Source organism: Hyla sarda, chromosome 1 (genome assembly GCF_029499605.1).
Source record: "Hyla sarda isolate aHylSar1 chromosome 1, aHylSar1.hap1, whole genome shotgun sequence".
In the NCBI taxonomy this organism is placed as follows: domain Eukaryota; kingdom Metazoa; phylum Chordata; class Amphibia; order Anura; family Hylidae; genus Hyla; species Hyla sarda.
In genome coordinates, this window is record NC_079189.1 from 527,481,038 (window position 1) to 527,502,104 (window position 21,067).

At 43.2% G+C, this 21,067-nt stretch overlaps 1 protein-coding gene and 1 long non-coding RNA gene across 4 annotated transcripts in view; both read left to right on the forward strand.

Annotated features, from left to right (window-relative positions):
- The first annotated feature begins 271 nt into the window (after window positions 1-271).
- The window catches only part of RASGRF2 (Ras protein specific guanine nucleotide releasing factor 2), a 318,216-nt gene continuing 297,420 nt past the window's right edge, over window positions 272-21,067 (forward strand). For 2 of the 3 annotated variants that reach the window (XM_056539370.1, XM_056539363.1), the window contains exon 1: window positions 272-1,109. In XM_056539370.1, coding sequence (XP_056395345.1) covers window positions 834-1,109 — 276 coding nt within the window. In that variant the 5' untranslated portion in view covers window positions 272-833. The remainder of the gene's footprint in view (window positions 1,110-21,067) is intronic. The other variant, XM_056539353.1, reaches the window with a different exon arrangement.
- LOC130291089 (uncharacterized) overlaps window positions 2,324-21,067 on the forward strand; it is a 53,795-nt gene continuing 35,051 nt past the window's right edge. The window contains exon 1 of the long non-coding RNA XR_008847794.1: window positions 2,324-2,409. This is a non-coding gene — a long non-coding RNA (uncharacterized LOC130291089). The remainder of the gene's footprint in view (window positions 2,410-21,067) is intronic.

Sequence of the window (21,067 nt, forward strand, 5' to 3'; positions counted from 1 at the left end):
AGTTTTGCAACAGCTGGAGATCCACAGGTTGGGGAACACTGGTAATAGTAACAGCACCTCCATAATATTCCCGATTCTCCCCAATACTTTTGTATAGAGATACACCGATAGGATGAATGTAATGGATCCATCCAGTGCACACCAGCGGAGGGGAGCCGTGTGTGCAGCCGGTACCGTCAGGAGGAGCCGAGATGATCACAGGGGCCGAGCCGGGGCTGGATCCCGTGTGCACAATAGCGCTGGAAGCCGATTACTGCGCCTCCCGTCCTGCGCCCCCTGCTGGCCGCCTGTCACCTGCTGCTCGCACTGTAGGAGCAGCTCCCGGAGCCGAGCGGTGGATCTGGGTGGGGGAGGAAGTAAGTTTGGGAGTGGGACCCTGCACCTCACTACACGTGGGTAGAGAGGGCTCTCCGGAGCTCAGCAGAAGACTGGTGACTGCTGCAGCGGACATCTCAGCTCTAACACCCGGATATAACAACCAGCACAACACCTGCAAGCACAGCTCAGCTATTCCTGCAACCCTCTGCATATGGGCACCTGCTGATCCATAGACAAGCACTATGATCAGCAATCTCCTGCCAACACCAGGGACCTGCACCCATCCTGACACCTGGACCTGCTGCACATGATGCCCACATAGGACCTGCCAGGTGACATACTATAGACTCACTATATTGCTGACATCTATTGACCCTGGGACACAGCATCACATTCAGCAGGATCATTACTGGTACCCACTGGCATCCAGCTGTAAGTGTCGTTGCACCACGGTGCGCCCAGCGTCATTCCCCAGGGAGCGTTGCCGGGTGGAGCATGCCCTGAAGGTCAGGATCATGCAGAAAAGCGTACGCTGCAATGAGGGGCACGCTTTGTACCTCGCCCTTGTGGCCCGCAAGGAGGGCACCAAAAGGGGCATACTCAGCAAAAAGGCTACCGAGACCAGCAAGTGGCACGAGAAGTGGTTCGCCCTCTTCCAAAATGTCCTGTTCTATTTCGAGACGGAGCACAGTGGGAGACCATCCGGGATGTACATGTTGGAAGGATGCAGCTGCGAAAGGGTACCACCACCCATAGTGGCCAGCGGGGGGAAGGAGGCCATGGAGAAGCAGGTAAAGTGGTGAGGGCTTGGGTTGGTGGGGTTTTTCGCTCTTAAGTTTGGGAAATCTGGATTGCATTAAAAATGTAAAGTCCAACAAAAGGGATCGGTGTTAAAAAAAAATGAATAAAAAAAATGTTTTCTTATCGACAGAAGAAAAAAAAAAGATTCGGACCATTTTTATTATTTATTTATTCTTTGTATAAATCTTAATATTTACTCTCTATTATTTGCCCGGGTTCTTTTGTGCAAATGACCGATAGCATTGTCTAAATTCTCATCTGGATATGTTTTTCGGGTATTCGGCCAGAACCTGAAGTTTATGGCATTAAATAGGTACTCCACAGGAAATCATTTATTATTATTATTATTTTTTTTAATCAACTGGTGCGAGAAAGTTAAACAGATCTGTAACTTACTTCTATTAAAAAAAAATCTTAATCCTTCCAGTACTTATCAGTTGCTGTTATGTTCCACAGGAAGTTCTTTTCTTTTTGAATTTCCTTTCTGACCACAGTGCTCTCTGCTGACACCTTTGTCCATTTTAGGAACTGTCCAGAGACGGATAGATTTTCTATGGGGATTTTTCTCCTGCTCTGGACAGTTCCTGACATGGACAGATGTGTCAGCAGAGAGCACTGTGGTCAGACAGAAAGAAAATTCAAAAAAAAAAAAAAGAACTTCCTGTGGATCATAACAGCAGCTTGATAAGTACTGGACGGATTAAGATTTTTTTTTAATAGAAGTCATTTACAAATCTGTTTAACTTTCTGGCACCAGTTGATTAAAAAAAAAAAAAAAATGTTTTCCAGTGGAGTACCCCTTTAATGGTCTAATTTATTTTATTTCTTTTCCCCATAGGCAATGTTGTGATTTTATATCTGTACAAGGTTGTGAAGGATTGAAGTCAGCCAAAGACATAGACAGCGAGTGGTGATGTATCTAAGTCAGTGTTTCACAAGCAGGGTGCCTCCCGCTGTTGCAAAACTACAACTCCCAGCATGCCCGGACAGCCTTCGGCTGTCCGTGCATGCTGGAAGTTGTAGTTTTGCAACAGCTGGAGGCACTCTGGTTGGGAAGCACTGAACTGAGTTCTTGTCTCTCTGTGAGCATCTAGTCAATGATGACCTTAGAACAATACTTTGTTTCTTCATTATGTTTTGTATCGTATGGACTTCTATAATATACGGTCAGCAGTGATGCCGTTTGCGTTCAATGGCTTATTGTAACGAAATTCCCAACCGCCTGCGAAAAATAAACACACCACCTATTAGGATCTTCTCCAAAAAGTAACTGACCTGGAACCAATACAGGTCAGAGGAACTGGAATTTGCTTTTAGAGTATTTATATTTGCTCTTCTAGTAATGTCTGTATTATTTTATTAGTGTTTGTGCATTGGGAATTCTACGAAGAAAATATCAGTTAACATTGGTTGATCCTATTCCACTGGATATGCATTACCTCTTAATTGATAAATATTTAAACTTTTAACACATAATAGAACAATGTAGTAATAACCATTGTCCTTATCGGTTGTATATGTGTCAGTCACTCTTAATAGGCTCAGTCTTTTATTGCAATCAATTTCTTTTTCCGTAATCTAAGCAGGTGTTAGATTTGGGCAACCATCCCCTACGAGGCTGAAGAATGGGGGGGGGGGGGGGGGGGCACAGGACAGTGCTGGTCTGTCAAATATTGTGTCTGTAAGTTATCTTGGGCACAGGGGGACGTTGTCGGTACTTGACTAGAATAACTCCTTACCTGTGGGATCTATAGGAAAGTATCCCTGAAAGAATTTCCCGTAAGGCGAGAGCTGCTCAGTAACCCCTTACTTACTGGTCTCTCACAGATAAGCCTGCTAACCATCTGCTGAATAACGTACGGGATTCTCCTTTTTGCATGAGTTGACATACACTATGTTCGGAGAAGATCAGTCAGATATTGGAATAGGTCGAATCTCTTACATACCTTGCAGATTTGTTGACTGTGAATTTGCTGCGTATATCTGAACTGGGTTGTTTTGGCAGGAAGCACATGGTTGTCTGCTAACCCCATTCAGATGCATAGAATAGTGACAGAGGATTCTGCAAAGTGTCAAGGTCTTACGAGAACCAAAGGATTCGGAGTTTAAATCGTACTGCCCAATCGTTATCTCCCTTAACATCAGGGGAGTGGCCCCCATACCCGTAAGATGGTCAGCCAGCCCATTTATTTAATGCATATGGGCAGCTTTAGTGTTTGGATATAAACAAGAAGGGATACTTTAATCTTAAACTTTATGACATTTTACTGGATATGCCATACAGGTATGACAATCACCGGTTTAGAGAATGGGGGTTAGCTCATCACATTCCATCTTTTGCTGGCTGAGGTGGCCATGCTTACTCGTGGATCTCTTCATTGAGGTCCACGGGAGTTGTGAAAAGAGTTCAGCATTAACTAAAAACTGAAGAAGCAGAAAATAGAAATACCCCTTTAAGGCTATGTTTAGATTCGGGGTATTAAAGGAATAGAAAACAGAGCTAATTTCTTTCAAAAAACGCTCCACGTCTGTCTCCATTTTGACTGTGGTTCTGCATCTCTGTCACGCCCCCTTCCCATAGACTTTCGTTGAGGGGGCGGGCGTGACGTCACGAGGGGCCGGACGTGACGTCACGAGGGGGCGGCCGCGAACACGGAAGCCCGCACACAGCGGTCGGAGTAATGAACTTCCGGATGCTGCGAGCGGAGCTCCGGAAGGCAGGGCAGCGCACAACCCCTTTAAGTGAATGAAGTCAAGTTGTAATACCACACACACAACCTGGAGACAGACGTGGAGCTATTTTTGAAAGAGCTTAGCTCTGTTTTTCTATTCCTGGATAACCCATTTAAGGCTGAGTTCCCATTACGTTTTCCCCCATACGGGAGCGCATACGGCAGGGGAGAGCTAAAACTTTGCGCTCCCATATACCTTTCTATGCGCTCCCGTATGTAATTAATTTCAATGAGCCGACCGCAGTGAAACGTTCGGTCCGGTCAGCTAATTTTTGCCCCGTATGCGCTTTTACAACCGGACCTAAAACCGTGGTTGACCAAAAATACTCAAACCAGTATGTCTGGCACGAACAACCATATCATGTTCAAAGTCACTTAAATAACCTATCTTCCCCATTCCTAAGCTCGGTTCGAACTTCTGCAAGTTGTCTTGACCATATCTACTTGCTTTAAAGCATTGAGTCACTGCCGCGTGATTGGTTTATTCGCTATTTGTATTAACAAGCAATTTAACAGGTGTGCCTAAGAAAGTAACCATTGAGTGTATACTGTGGATACCTTCAGTGTCTGGTTTGGCAAATACCTACATATAGTTGTTAGTAAACATGAGCCCATAACTCACTTAGGCTGGGTTCACATCACGCTTTCAGCCATACGGAACCACATACGGCTGGGGGGAGCTAAAACCGGGCGCTCCCGTATCCCTGCCTTATGCCGCCCCTATGTAATTCAATTCAATGAGCCGACCGGAGTGAAACGCTGACTCCGGTCGGCTCATTTTTGCCCCGTATGCTGTTTTCCCACTGGACCTAAAACCGTGGTCGACTGTTTTGGTAAATTCCTCTGTAAAATAAGTATTTGGTCGCCTACAAACAAGCAAGATTTCTGTCTCTCACAGACCGATAACTTCTTCTTTAAGAATCTCCTCTGTCCTCAACTCGTTACCTGTATGAACTTATCAGTATAAAAGACACCTGTCCACAACCTCAAACAGTCACACTCCATACTCCACTATGGCCAAGACCAAAGAGCTGTCGAAGGACACCAGAAACAAAATTATAGACCTTCACCAGGCTGGGAAGACTGAATCTGCAATAGGCAAGCAGCTTGGTGTGAAGAAATCAACTGTGGGAGCATTTATTAGAAAATGGAAGACATACAAGACCACCGATAATCTCACTCGATCTGGAGCTCCAGACAAGATCTCACCCCATAGTGTCAAAATGATCACAAGAACAGTGAGCAAAAATTCCAGAACCACATGGGGGGACCTAGTGAATTACCTGCAGAGAGCTGGGACCAAAGTACCAAAGGCTACCATCAGTAACACACTACACTGCCAGGCACTCAAATCTTGCAGTGCCAGACGTGTCCCCCTGCTTAAGTCAGTACATGTCTGGGCCCATCTGAAGTTTGCTAGAGAGCATTTGGATGATCCACAACATATGGTCAGATGAAACCAAAGTAGCACTTTTTGGTAAAAACTCAACTTGTCGTGTTTGGAGAAGAAAGAATGCTGAGTTGCATCCAAAAAATACCATACCTACTGTAAAGCATGGGGGTGGAAACATCATGCTTTGGGGCTGTTTTTCAGCAAAGGGACCAGGACGATTGATCCATGTAAAGGAAAGAATGAATGGGGCCATGTATCATGAGATTTTGAGTGCAAACCTCCTTCCATCAGCAAGGGCATTGAAGATGAAACATGGCTGGGTCTTTCAGCATGACAATGATCCCAAACACACTGCCCGGGAAATGAAGGAGTGGCTTCGTAAGAAGCATGTCAAGGTCCTGGAGTGGCCTAGCCAATCTCCGGATCTCAACCCCATAGAAAACCTTTGGAGGGAGTTGAAAGTCCGTGTTGCCCAGCGAAAGTTCCAAAACATCACTGCTCTAGAGGAGATCTGCCTGGAGGAATTGGCCAAAATACCAGCAACAGTGTGTGAAAACCTTGTCAAGACTTACAGAAAACGTTTGACCTCTGTCATTGCCAACAAAGGGTATACAACAAAGTATTGAGATGAACTTTTGTTATTGACCAAATACTTATTTTCCACCATCATTTGCAAATAAATTCTTTAAAAATCAGACAATGTGATTGATTTTATGGATTTTTTTCTCATTATGTCTCTCATAGTTGAGGTATACCTATGATAAAAATTACAGGCCTCTCTCATCTTTTTAAGTGGGAGAACTTGCATAACTGGTGGCTGACTAAATACTTTTTTGCCCCACTGTAGTTCTCTGCATTTATGTTTTGCTTTCAATACAATGATGGTGATTCCCTTTAAAGCAGTCAACCAGTGTTAAAAGGTTACTCCACTCCTGGACATCTTATCCCTCATCCAAGAGATAGAGGAGAAGATCTCAGATCATGGGGGTTTTGCTGCTGGGACCCCAGCGATCTCCGGGCCAGCACCTTGGCGTTCTGTACATATGTTTGGGCAGCCCTAGTCGTGATGTCATGCCATGCCCCCTCCATTCATGTCTATAGGAGGGGGTATAACGGCTGTGGTTGCTCATCACTCTCCCTCCCATAGACATGAATTGAGGGGCGTGGTGTGACGTCACGACCACTGTCCTCCAAACTCGGCGTTCTGAACATAAATGTGGTGGTCCGGAGATTGGGGGGGTCTCAGTGGCCGGACCCCCCGAGATCAGACATCCTTCTCTATCCTTTGGATAGGGGATAATATGCCTAGGGGCAGAGTACTTCTTTAATGGGGTACTCCGGCGCTTAGACATCTTATCCCCTATCCAAAGGATAGGGGATAAGATGCCTGATCGCAGGGGTCCCGCCGCTTGGGACCCCCGCGATCTTGCATGCCGCACCCCGTTAAAATCAGTCCCCTGAGTGTGTTCGCTCCGGGTCTGATTACTGCCGATCACAGAGTCGGAATGCAAGCCTATGGGAGGGGGCGTGATTTTAACAGGGTGTGGCGTGCAAGATCATGGTGGTCCCCAGCGGCGGGACCCCCACGATCAGGCATCTTATCCCCCTATCCTTTGGATACGGGATAAGATGTCTAGGTCCGGAGTACCCCTTTAAGGACAGGAACAAGTCATAGGCCGGAAACCTACTTGTATGAGCTCCTGCTTTACTGTAGTCTACCAGGAAAGCAGGCTTTAAGGGATCCAGTACCTTAGACCACCAAGGTAGCTGGCTGAAACCCCTAGAGATTCCTGGACAACCAGGGGTCTTATTACATACCTCTTTAATTACCTACACCACCAAGGAACTTGCCATATATCTTTTTCATACCATAGATTTACATGGAACTTGGCATTCATACTTTGGACTCTGTTCTCAACGGGAAGGTTTGTGCCCAAGTTTTCACCCCGCAGACAAGTGAGCTAATGTTGCCTGTCCTCCTAAAGGGGTACTTCCCTGCAAAAGATTTTATTTTTTAAATCAACTGGTGCAAGAAAGTTAAACAGATTTGTAAATTAGAAGAAGGAAATAGAACGGCTGGCACATTTTAAAACTCCAGAATTATTGCAGCTTTAAAAACATCAGGAACAAACTGAAGAACAGTCAACATGTACGATTGATGCGTTTCGAGTCTATGACTCTTTAACCTATGGCATGTACATAGCTATAACATATTTATAGTCAGAAAGTGGGAGGGGGAGTGGATAGCGATGGCCAACACCTGTTGGGGTATTTACCCCCTGTGGCCTTTCACTAAGCGCTCACACATCTCTCACATGTAGATCCAAATATCAACTGAAAAAAATGCATTGTCTGAACTATCATTAAAATATGGAATAAAACCAAAGTAATAGTTGCTGGAAAGAATAAGAGAAAGAAGAGGGAGAGAAAAAAGCAGTATTCTAATAGTGAAAGAACAAATCAGCATGATTATTTAACCCTTTTGGCTGGAAGCAATCGAATCGGTATATCCATAGGGTTTCCCGATTCCTGAGTGACTTTAGCCAATTTCCTTCTCTGACTTGTTTATAGAATTTTTCAATGACAAAAAAAACACATGCAGGAAACATTACCGTCGTGAACATCACGAAAATTACGGGATACATTAGATACATTAACATTGATTGAATTATTCACACCTCTAATGTGTTCTTGGATGCGTTTTTTAAGGTTTCTTTTAGTAGGACCAATGTACGTCAGATTACAAGTTGAACATACTATCTTGTATATTACAAAACAAGAATCACAATCTCTGATCTTGTAAACCTTATTAGATCGTGCATCAGAAAAGGACAAAGTTCTAGTAGCATCCTGACATACTACATATCTTGCCTGACCACATCGATGAAAGCCCTGTGTTTGAATCCAGTTTCCTTTCAGAAATGGATGTGGGTAATAAGCTTGGGGAGAGAATACTGGCCAGCGTTGGAGCTTTACATGACGAACAGTTGCATCCTTCTTTCAAAATAATATCCAAGGCCGGATCCTGTCTGAGTATCGGAAGGTATTTATTTACAATTGCCCTAATGGCACTGAATTCTTTGCTGTATGTAGTAACAAAAGAGACTTTGCTCTGGTAATCAAACTGATTGTTTGTTCGTAACATCTTCCGATTCTCAAGTAGGTCTCATCTTGATTTGCTGTGTACCCTATGTTTGGCTCTTTCTAACATCCAAATCTTATACCCTCTGGCTTTAAGGCGATTACACACTGTGTCTTGTTCTATTGCTGTATTTTCTCTAGTTGAGCAATTTCTTTTAGCTTTGGTTATTTCACCGACCGGTATGCCTGTTATTGTGACATGAGTGACATGAGCTAGCATGCAAAATGGTATTACCAGTAAAAGGTTTGTTGTAGGTACAGGTGTCAATTCTGGATTGTGGTACGTTAGCAGTTAATGTAAAATCAAGAAACGGAACTTGATTCTTATGCCACAAATGAGTGAAATGGAGATTGTGGACATTGTTGTTCATGTAATTGGACAAAGTCCGATGCTTCAGAATCAGTACCCATCCATATGACAACAATGTCGTTGACATATCTGCCGAACTATTTTATTCGGGCCAAGAAGGGGTTGGTTTAATTTTTTTTTTTTACATATTTATTTTATGTATGAAAATGTTTTTTACTTACAAAAAACTGGAGCCAGTATGGGAGCTAAGTCTTCACCAACTCTAGCAAATGTATTTGTTTTTTGGTACGAAAACCAGTACATTTTAAATGAAACCAACCCCTTCTTGGGCCGCATAAAATGGTTCGGCAGATATGTCGACGACATTGTTGTCATATGGACAGGTACTGATTCTGATATGAACAGCAATGTCCACAATCTCCGTTTCACTAATTTGTGGCATAAGAATCAGGTTCCGTTTCTTGATGTTCACCTTAAAGCCAGAGGGCAGAAGACTTGGATGTTAGAAAGAGCCAAACATAGGGTACGCAGCAAATCAAGATTGGACCTAAGCAGCAAATCAAGATCAGACCTACTTGGGAATCGGAAGAAGTTACGAACAAACAATCAGTTTGATTACGAGAGCAAAGTCTCTTTTGTTACTACATACAGCATTGAATTCAGTGCCATTAGGACAATTGTAAATAAATACCTTCCGATACTCCTTGGATATTATTTTGAAAGAAGGATGCAACTTAACTTCACATGAAGCTCCAACGCTGGCCAGTATTCTCTCCCCAAGCTTATTACCCACATCCATTTCTGAAAGGAAACTGGATTCAAACACAGGGCTTTCATCGATGTGGTCAGGCAAGATATGTAGTATGTCAGAATGCTACTAGAACTTTGTCCTTTTCTGATGCACGATCTAATAAGGTTTACAAGATCAGAGATTGTGATTCTTGTTTTGTAATATACAAGATAGTATGTTCAACTTGTAATCTGACGTACATTGGTCCTACTAAAAGAAACCTTAAAAAAACGCATCCAAGAACACATTAGAGGTGTGAATAATTCACTCAATGTGAATGTATCTAATGTATCCCGTCATTTTCGTGATGTTCACGATGGTCATGTTCCCTACATGCATTTTTTGCCATTGAAAATTCCATAAACAAGTCAGAGAAGGAAATTTGCTGAAGGCACTCAGGGATCGGGAAACCCTGTGGATATACCGATTCGATTGCTTCCAAAAGGGTTAAATAATCATGCTGATTTGTTCTTTCACTATTAAAATACTGATTTTTCCCTCCCTCTTCTTTCTCTTATTCTTTCCAGCAACTATTACTTTGGTTTTATTCCATATTTTAATGTTAGTTCAGACAATGCATTTTTTTCAGTGAAATTTGGATCTACATGTTAGAGGTGTGTGAGCGCTTAGTGAAGGGCCACAGGGGGTTAATACCCCAACAGGTGTTGGCCATCGCTATCCACTCCCCCTCCCGCTTTCTGACTATAAATATGTTATAGCTATGTACATGCCATAGGTTTCGTTAAAGAGTCATAGACTCGAAACGCATCAACCGTGCATGTTGACTGTTCTTCAGCTTGTTCCTCATGTTTCTAAAGCTGCAATAATTTTAAAATGTGTCAGCCATTCTATTTCCTTCTTCTGTCTGCTGAGATTTGGACCGTGCATTCTGCCTTCAGTGAGTTGACACTTGCCTTGCTGTTAGATTTGTAAATTACTTCTATTTAAAAATCCTAATTCTTCCAGTACTTATCAGCTGGAAGTTCTTTTCTTTTTGAATTTCCTTTCTGTCTGACCACAGTTCTCTCTGCTGACACCTCTATCCATTTTAGGAACTGTCCGGAGCATGATAGGTTTGCTATGGGGATTTGCTCCTACTCTGGACAGTTCCTGACATGGACATCAGCAGAGACAACTGTGGTCAGACAGAAAGGAAATTCAAAAAGAAAAAAACTTCCTGTGGAGCATACAGCAGCTGATAAGTACTGGAAGAATTAGGATTTTTAAATAGAAGTAATTTACAAATCTGTTTAACTTTCTGGCACCAGTTGATTTAAAAAAGAAAATGTTTTTCCAGGGTAGTACCCCTTTAACAGTTCTTAGGCATATTTCATAGGCTGTCAACAGGCCAGTTACCACTGTTCACTGGCACAAGAACCAGTTACAGTGGTCCCTCAAGTTACAATATTAATTGGTTCCAGGATGACCATTGTATGTTGAAACCATTGTATGTTGAGACCAGAACTCTATGGAAACCTGGTAATTGGTTCTAAAGCCCCAAAATATCATCCAAAAATGGGAAAAAAAAGTGAGAATTAAAGAAAAAATAAGTAGATAACTGATCTAGATAAAGAAAATCCTTACATATAAAAGTAAGAAAGATCTGCTGGGAGCTGTAAATCACTGTCTATGTCAGTGTTTTCAAAGCAGGGAGCCTCCAGCTGTTGCAACAGCTGGGCGCACCCTTCTTGGGAAACACTGGTCTATGTAGAGGACAGGAGCTTCTTCAGGGTCCTGTCCAGTACATGCAATGTCTTAAAAAAGTAACATGGAGTCACCTGGTGTCCAAAGGAGCAGGTAACCCTGGTACAGGTAAAGTGTACAGAACATGTAATACCTCCCTGTACTGTAGGGGGCGCTACCAGACATCAGGCAGTGCATGCACTTCAGTAATACAGGGTGTTTTACCAGTGAATGCCCATTCTGATTGGTCAGTTCTTCCAGCCATTGACAAGTTTCACAGATCTGGACTGTCCGTAGTATTGTAGGTTGACTCTGGTTTCAACTTACAGAAAAAAGACCATTGTATGTTGAAACTATTGTATGTTGAGGCCATTGTAAGTTGAGGGATCACTGTACTGTAGTTGAGAACAGAGTGCCAGTTGACAGTCCAGGGACCCATTAAAGGGGTTGTTCGCTGCCCTTCCTTTCCGAGCTCCGCACGTAGCGTCCGGTAGTTCATTACTCCGAACGCTGTGTGCGGGCTTCCGTGTTCGCGCCTGCCGGGCGTGACGTCACGCCCGGCCCCCTCGTGACGTCACGCCCGCCCCCTCAACGAAAGTCTATGGGAAGGGGGCGCGACCGCTGTCACGCCCCCTTCCCATAGACTTTGGTAGAGGGGGCGGGCGTGACGTAACGAGGGGGACGGGCGTGACGACACGCCCGGCGGCCGCGAACACGGAAGCCCACACACAGCGTTCGGAGTAATGAACTACCGGACGCTGGGTGCGGAGCTCCGAAAGGCAGGGCAGTGCACAACCCCTTTAACATATTGGAACAGCACCGATAGCTAGGGGAATGTATTCGCCTTTCACAGAGGTTGGAGTTACATGTTTAACATTGTAAACTCTGGTTTTATTTTTTTTGCTCTGAACCTGGATTTAAAGGAGAAATCCTGTATAAACCTGGAGAATATCAGTTTGTAACCAAGGCAGGAAGGAGTATAGGCACGTCCAGCTGCTGTCCCTTCATGTAAGAGGTCAGCCTAGCTATAGGTCAGATAAGGTTACTGGGTAGTCTGGAGATTAGGGAGGTGTAGTCTAGGAGAAGATTCCGTTCTGTGGTGTCTGTCTCTTAATAACGTTTCTTATTTTGTCCGAGTCCACTGCTTACCCTGGGGCTTCAGTCACGTCACAGATAAAAATGCCTGCCTGAAACATCACAGAGTTGGGAAAGCAGGGCCCGCTGTCATGTATTATACACGTATGGACAGCACCTGAGGCACAACTGCTTTATACTGTCCCACTGATGGTTAGACAGGGATATTGTGAGGAGAATAGAGAAATAAGAACCTAACCCGATTGTTTAACATGAAACTGATTTACATCCTGCATTTAGAGAACAGATCCACCCGAAATGGATTAATACATGAATGAAATCAGCTCCCATTACAAGGTTACAAGCAGTATCCCCTTCATGCTTTCTTCTATGGGCTGATCTTAGTCTTAAAGGGGTAGTCCAGTGGTGAAAAACTTATCCCCTATCCTAAGGATAGGGGATAAGTTTGAGATCGCGGGGGGTCCGACCGCTGGGGCCCCCTGCGATCTCTCTGTATGGGGCCCCGGCTCTCCGCCGTGATAGCGGGTGTCGACCCCCGCACGAGGCGGCGGCCGACACGCCCCCTCAATACATCTCTATGGCAGAGCTGGAGATTGCCGAACGCAGCGCTTCGGCTCTGCCATAGAGTTGTATTGAGGGGGCGTGTCGGCCGCCGCCTCGTGCGGAGGTCGACACGCCCCCTTCCCGCGGGCTGTCGGGGCTCCGTACAGGAGATCGCGGGGGGCCCCAGCGGTCGGACACCCCACGATCTGCAACTTATCCCCTATCCTTAGGATAGGGGATAAGTTGCTCACCACTGAATCACCACTGGACTACTCCTTTAAAGGAGAACTCCGGACCATAAAAATTGTCCCCCATAGTGCCGTAGTAAAAATATAAAGATGTACATACCTTCCTCTGCTCCCCCTGGGCCTCCGGTAACCAGCTCCGGTCTCCGCCGCATCCACTTCCTGGTTGCCGGTGGTCGGATGAATCGGCCAATCACCAGCTGCAGCGCAGTCCGACTCGGCCGGCGATAGGCTGAGCGGCAGTGTGACGTTTTCGGCCCCGGCCGCAGGTGCCGGTGTAGTGAAGAATTTTGTGTCCTGGAGTGTTTTCACGCTGCTGCTCAGCCTATCGCCGGCCGAGTCGGACTGCGCTGCGGCTGGTGATTGGCCGATTCAGCCGACCACCGGCAACCAGGAAGTGGATTGCGGCGGAGACCGGAGCCAGTTACCTGAGGCCCCGGGGGAGCGGAGGAAGGTATGTACATCTTTATTTTTTTACTGCCGGCACTATGGGGGGACAATTTTTATGGTCTGGAGTTCTCCTTTAAGTGCTTTACTTCATATATCATGTATTATTTTGTTAAGGATGCTATGTTTAAGGGGTCATTCACACCACATTTTGTCGCTTATAGAGCAACTTTTTTTCATCGGGCCAATTGACATATACACCAATGTGATCCCAGTGGGCCCATTAACTTTAGTGACTTTATTGGCACAAATGTAGTATAATAGTGACTACACTTGGTCGATTTCCCAAGCGTATAGTTTCTATGGGACCCCAGAGCAGGGTCTGTTGAACTTTTAAGTCACACAGACTGGGAAACTGTTCAAATGGTGTCACTATTAGACTACATAAGGCCCATTAAAGTCAAATGGCCTACCTGGACCAGCTTGAGGTATGCAGGTTACTGACGCATACCTGCAACATGTTTCCACATCATAGTGTGAATGGCGCCTAAGTAAGGTTGACTCACTAAGTCACTTATACATAAGTATATAAATGGCCCATACAAAAAATATGAAGAAAAACTGTTCCAGGTTAACCCCTTAACGACGCAGGACGTATATTTAAGTCCTGCGCCGGCTCCCGCGATATGAAGCGGGATCGCGCCGCGATCCCGCATCATATCGCGTCGGTCCAGGCACTCATCAACGGCCGGGACCCGCGGCTAATACCACACATCGCCGATCGCGGCGATGTGCGGTATTAACCCTTTAAAAGCGGCGGTCAAAGCCCGCCACTTCTAAAGCGAAAGTGAAAGTGACAGTCGGGCTGCTCAGTCGGGCTGTTCGGGACCGCCGCGGTGAAATCGCGGCATCCCGAACAGCTGACCGGACACCGGGAGGGCCCTTACCTGCCTCCTCGGTGTCCGATCGGCGAATGACTGCTCCGTGCCTGAGATCCAGGCAGGAGCAGTCAAGCGCCGATAACACTGATCACAGGCGTGTACACGCCTGTGATCTGTGTAAAAGATCAGTGTGTGCAATGTTATAGGTCCCTATGGGACCTATAACACTGCAAAAAAAATGTAAAAAAAAAGTGTTAATAAAGGTCATTTAACCCCTTCCCTAATAAAAGTTTGAATCACCCCCCTTTTCCCATAAAAAAAATAAAACAGTGTAAAAGAAAATAAAAATAAACATATGTGGTATCGCCGCGTGCGTAAATGTCCGAACTATAAAAATATATGATTAATTAAACCGCACGGTCAATGGCGTACGCGCAGAAAAATTACAAAGTCCAAAAAAGCGTATTTTGGTCACTTTTTATACCATTAAAAAATGAATAAAAAGTGATCAAAAAGTCCGATCAAAACAAAAATCATACCGATAAAAACATCAGATCACGGCTCAAAAAATGAGTCCTCATACCGCCCTGTACGTGGAAAAAATAAAAAAGTTATAGGGGTCACAAGATGACATTTTTAAACGTATACATTTTCCTGCATGTAGTTATGATTTTTTCCAGAAGTGCGACAAAATCAAACCTATATAAGTAGGGTATCATTTTAACCGTATGGACCTACAGAATAATGATAAGGCGTAATTTTTACCGAAATATGCACTGCGTAGAAACGGAAGCCCCCAAAATTTACAAAATGGCGTTTTTTCTTCGATTTTGTCGCACAATGATTTTTTTTTCCGTTTCGCTGTGCATTTTTGGGTAAAATGACTAATGTCACTGCAAAGTAGAATTGGCGATGCAAAAAATAAGCCATAATATGGATTTTGAAAGGGTTATGTTTTTTAAAAGGTAAGGAGAAAAAAATGAAAGTGCAAAAACGGAAAACCCTGAGTCCTTAAGGGGTTAACCCCCCCCCCCCAAAGGACGAGGGGGCACTCCTTCCGTCTGGAGAAGAAAAGGTTTAGTCTAAAGGGGCGACACGCCTTCTCTACCGTGAGGACTGTGAATCTATGGAACGGTCTACCTCAGGAACTGGTCACAGCAGGAACAATTAACAGCTTTAAAACAGGGTTAGATACATTCCTGGAACAAAATAACATTAATGTTTATGCAGAATTATAAAACTACATCCCTTCCCCTTATCCCCTTACACTTCAATTACCTGGTTGGACTTGATGGACATATGTCTTTTTTCAACCATACTATCTATGTAACTATGTAACTAAGTCTACTCTATTAAAGGGAATGTATGGCCTAGAGTTTTCTTTACTGATTTGAGCCAGACACTGAAACATGTTTAGTTAGATTTTTTGCACTTATAGTAAGATTTTCCTTGTTGTCCATGTCTTTGTATCAGAGCAATGGGCAACAAATCTTACTCTAAGACAGCTTGATAATGCTCCCCACTTTTTTTTTTTTTTATCTGCTTCTATTTTGGAATTATACTTTTTTTGTCATTATGGGGGCAGCCATCTTGCCTGAGTTTTTTTTAACAGTATTTACAGATATGCTTTACAGCAAGCCCTGTGGACATAGGCAACAGAAGACAGGAGCTGTTCTATTCACGTGAATGGTAAAGGCTCCTGGGTGTACTCTGTAACCTTTGCAAAAGTCATTCCATAATAAGGGGAAGGCTGAGCTCCTATTGTCTTTTCTATCTACTGGTGTCACCTTTCACTGGTATTCTGCACAGATCACTTTCCAGCAGCTTTCTGCTTATCATCATAGACAGAACAAGAAGTCTTGGTTTAGTCATAATGGTGAGATTAAGTATAGCAAGATTTCTGATTGTTTGAAAATTATAAATAGTAAAATAGCAAAGTAGAAAAAACATACCTGAAATTCTTAAAAAATAAGTTTAGCTTAAAAACTTGATGTAAACAATGTCATGTTCTGATGACACATTCCCTTTAAGGCACATGGATGTTATGGAGGGGTTCACCTTTTGTTAGCTAAGAGGAAAAAGTTTTGAAGAGAACCTGCGGTCAACCCAAACAAATAGAGATGTTACTGTCATTTAAATAGCTTAGGGCGCCCTGATCACACACACCGTATTACAGATTCTAGATTAGAGATGGGAAGGCCTAGGAAAAAAAAGGGACAATAGGGAAAGTTTTTTTTTTTTTTTTTTAAGTTATGTTTTTTTTTTCTGGAAATATTTTTTTCTGGAGTAAGAAATATGTTCTTTTATAATGATAAATATGTGTTTATAATATGATATTCAAACATTTAGGCCTTCATAAAAGACATCTGAGAATCTTTGTAAGTTCTCAAGTCTCGCCTGAAGACAAGCAAATCCTGGAATACAAATAATACTGAGAATACAATTTTTAAAGAAGCGCAATATAAATTTCTGTCTCCAGGGGCGCTGCAGGGAAAAACCTTTCAGTTTGGTTTGGTTGTGGCCAGGCTTTATCTGTGACTTTTATCTATCTGATTCCTAGTAATGTTTTCCCCGATCACAGATAATGTTTATGCATATTTTCTGGCTAACTAGTAAATAGTTTTTTTTATTTCCTCCTCTCAGTAAAATGGAGAGTCCAACACTCAGTATTGAAATGTTTTTTAATTTGTAAAACTACTTCACGCTGCATTTTCTCCAATTCTTCCTGGAGAAAATACAGATAAAATGTTTTTTTTTCCGCGGCTTTAACATTTCCAGAAATTTACATCTCTATTCTCGATACACCCCTCCATTCATGAGATATGAGGGTTTATGGTTTGTCTAACATTTTAGGGAATCAGTCAGAGGGGTGTGAATTTAAAGGGGTATTCCGGTGGAAAACCTTATTTTTTTTTTAAATCAACTGATTTGTAAATTACTTCTATTAAAAAATCTTAATCCTTCCAGTACTTATTAGCTGCTGAGTACTACAGAGGAAAATTATTTTCTTTTTGGAACACAGAGCTCTCTGCTGACATCACGAGCACAGTGCTCTTTAGTGACATCTCTGTCCATTTTAGAAATTGTCCAGAGCAGCATATGTTTGCTATGGGGATTTTCTCCTACTCTGGACAATATTAAAATGGACAGAGATGTCATCTAAGGCCTCGCGCTAGTGGGGGCCTCATTCAGGGCCCTGACTACTGCAACTGAAGTCTTTATCCTACCCAGCACCTTCTGCACGCATCACTATAGAGCCTAAATACTAGTAGTAGAGTAGGCTGAGTCTGCAGAGACAGGGGGTAGTGGGACCACCTCAACTACACGGGGGAGCAGCAGAGAAGTTGGCAGAGCGCACCATTGAACGGGAGCTGCTGTGTCTGTGCCCGTGCCGCACAATGGAGTGCTGGAGGATAAGGACAACCTTATAGAACAAGGTAAGAAGCGCGCTCTCCGGAGCCTGTACACTCTCGCCGATACCGCGCCGTCATCACGATAACTTTCCATCCCTGGCCCGTTATGTAAGTGTGATAATCAATTCCGTGTCCGTGCGGTAGTGCAGCCATCATTGTCTGTTGTCAGGACCCAGTCCCTCGTGTTTCTGCTGCAAGGACAATGTGCTGCTGCCCTGTATTGTATATACGGTATATACTACTACAGGGATTACTGGATGGAGCATGTGTAACTATGCTGAATAGGATGGAGAATGCTGGGACCATAGCCATTACTGCAGGACACATCATGTGTAAAATAAACATTATAGCCTTTATATTGGAGGGAGCCTGTCACATTGAATATAAAGTATATATCAAATATACAGTTTTAGAGCAGGAGGAGCTGTGCATATAAAGTTGTCATTTAGTCATGTAAATCTCTTCTCTTTCTGGGTTTAGTAAAGTGGGCGGTCCTAGTCACTGATTGACAGCCACTTGTGTATAATCGTTCATATAGAGAGCTGTCAGTTACTCAGGACCACCCACATGACTATTTAGCCCAAAATGCTTAGAGCAGTGTTTCCCAACCAGTGCGCCTACAGCTGTTGCAAAACTACAACTCCAGGCATGCTAGGCATCTTTGGCTGTCAGAGCATGCTGGGAATTGTAGTTTTGCAACAGCAGGAGCCACACTGATTGGGAAACGCTGCTCTAAGCTCAACCTAGGACTTCCCTCCCTGTTTCTATTTGCACTCTAGGAGATGGACTTCATAGACTTTCTATAGAACCTGTCTCCTGCAGTAATGAGAGAAAAGATCTTATATCTGCCCTGCCACCACTTGACATTGGTGATGTGACGACAGCGCAACTATCTCACAGCCGATCGGAACACTTTGTAAAGACTGCAGAAAATGATGCCAGGCAATGTCGCCTAAGGTCTCACAAAGTCTAGAGCCGCCTCTGCCTTACTGTACGCTGAGAGCAGAGCATCTAGATTGAGGGTGTGACACGGGCGATTGTGGCATGAAGGTTTCAGTTTAAATGGTCGTCCTGGATATCATTTAATACTTTGCCTGGAGGGATCACTGCATTAAAGTGAGGTGTTTTTTTCAAGCAACCCTTGGAGCTCCTTAGCTTCCATCTCTTGGGGTGCATTCACACCACAATTGTGCAATACGGCTGCAGGTATCCGTTTTTGTTGCCAGATTGAAAACCATGGTCTGCCACAGTTTTTAGTTCGGCAATAAGCTAATATGATTCAAAAATAAGATCAGAGTCACTATGGGGGAGATTTATCAAAACCTTTTCAAAGGAAAAGTTTCCCATAGCAACCAATCCAATTGCTTCTTTCATTTTGCAGAGGCTCTGTTAAATTGAAAGAAGCAAGCTGATTGGTTGCTATGGGTAACTTTTCCTCTGGACAGGTTTCAATAAATCTCCCCCTATCTGACTCTGTTTGGCTCTTCAAATGAATGGGGTGCCGCGCGGATCCGGCGAGATACAGCAGCACCTGTTTTTTAAATTCCCTCACCGTATTGCTTAATTGTGGTGTCAATGCACCCTTAGCCACATAAGATTCAATATTTCCAGTGGTGTCATTAATGTGTGTGGTCGCCAGTCTTGGCAGTCCATTGGTGAGATAGGCCATGTTATTGGCTGACAAAAAATTTGTTTTCTTGTTATTATATATAATATCAAACACTCTTACTGCCAATAAACACTAAAGTAAGTAAATAATACAGGATTAATAAATCAGCACACATCATCATTAGAATAACTTGGCCTCAGCCTTCTTTCTGAAAGGTTTGTAAACCAATGAAGGTTCAGCCATAATCTTTAGTCTGAGTGTTCTGTAATTGTCCAGTATACATTGGTGTCTTACTTAGCCTTCTGACTAATGGGCTGTGAAAGGAAAAAAATGGACTAAAGGAGTAAGCTTCAAAGACTGACTATAATCCCAGGTAGATTCCTTCCTAATACTCAAGATTCTTCCATTCCATCATAGGTAATAGCACTTAACGAAGTGATTGTGACGGACCTGCCAACAATCTGACATGCGTGGTCACCCGAGTGTCACTCAGCATCTTCTTTCATGGGAAACAAGGGTTGGACAAGCTGTATTTAAACCCACCTGATCCTTTTTTCCTTGGGAGATAAGTGGCCGAAGGTTTTATATTGCATGCACGGTTGTAGTCAATGGGGAAAACTATAAAATAATATTTTACAAAGTTAAAGGTTCAGGTAATTCGAAAACTTGGCTCCTTTCTTGCCACAACTGTGCAAAGGAGCATTAAAGGAGCAGGTCTTCAATACCAGACACTGTTCAATCCATGGCACTGTTTGTGAAAGTAAAGTAACCATGTTTTTCTAATCCTTTGATCTTTTAAATAAGTAAAATGTTCCTCATATTTGCATTTGCCACCTGTTACAATTAGTGTTGCTCGCGAATATTCGCAATTCGAATATTATTCGCGAATATCGCATATTCGCGAATTCGCGAATTTCGCGAATATAGCGCTATATATTCGTAATTACGAATATTCTTTTTTTTTTCTTTTTTTTTTTTTTTTTCTTCACAGTACACATCACAGTGATCATCCCTCTCTGCTTCCAGCTTGTGTAGTGTAAAGAAGGCTGTAATACTACTGTGTGAGACTGGCGTACGAAAAGTCGCATATGCGAAAATTAGCATATGCTAATTTTCGCATATGCGAATTTTCGCATGCATTAGTTTTGTATTTGCTAATATTCACATATGCTAATTTTCGCATACGTGAATATTCGCATATGCGAAAATAACACGAGAAGATAACAAATATGCGAATATTCGCGAATATATGACGAATATTCGTCCATATATTCGCGAATATTCGCGAATTCGAATATGGCCTATGCCGCTCAACACTAGTTACAATATCTTCACAGTTTTTCCCTGTTGACTTTAGTGGGAAAAACCATGACATGTACTGTTTCTCTAAACATGGAAAGACCTTTTAGTTCACATTTATCAAAAATCCTTTTTTCCCTCTAAATACAATGCAGGGGAGAAAATTTACCAAAATACCAAGTATATATATATATATTTCCTGATTGTCCTACGGCGGCATACATATGGAACAGATTCCTGTGGACCCTTGGTAGAAAAATAGTTATAACAATTAACAAGAACAAAACATGGAACCTAGCCCCTCCCTGCAGGGCTGAGCCTATATAAACCCCCAATTGACAAAAACAACTCGTAATCTTTTTTCTTCTCCAGGTAGAAGGTGGAAGACAAGAAGATAAAGTACCTCTACACTGGGCATTGATCCGGT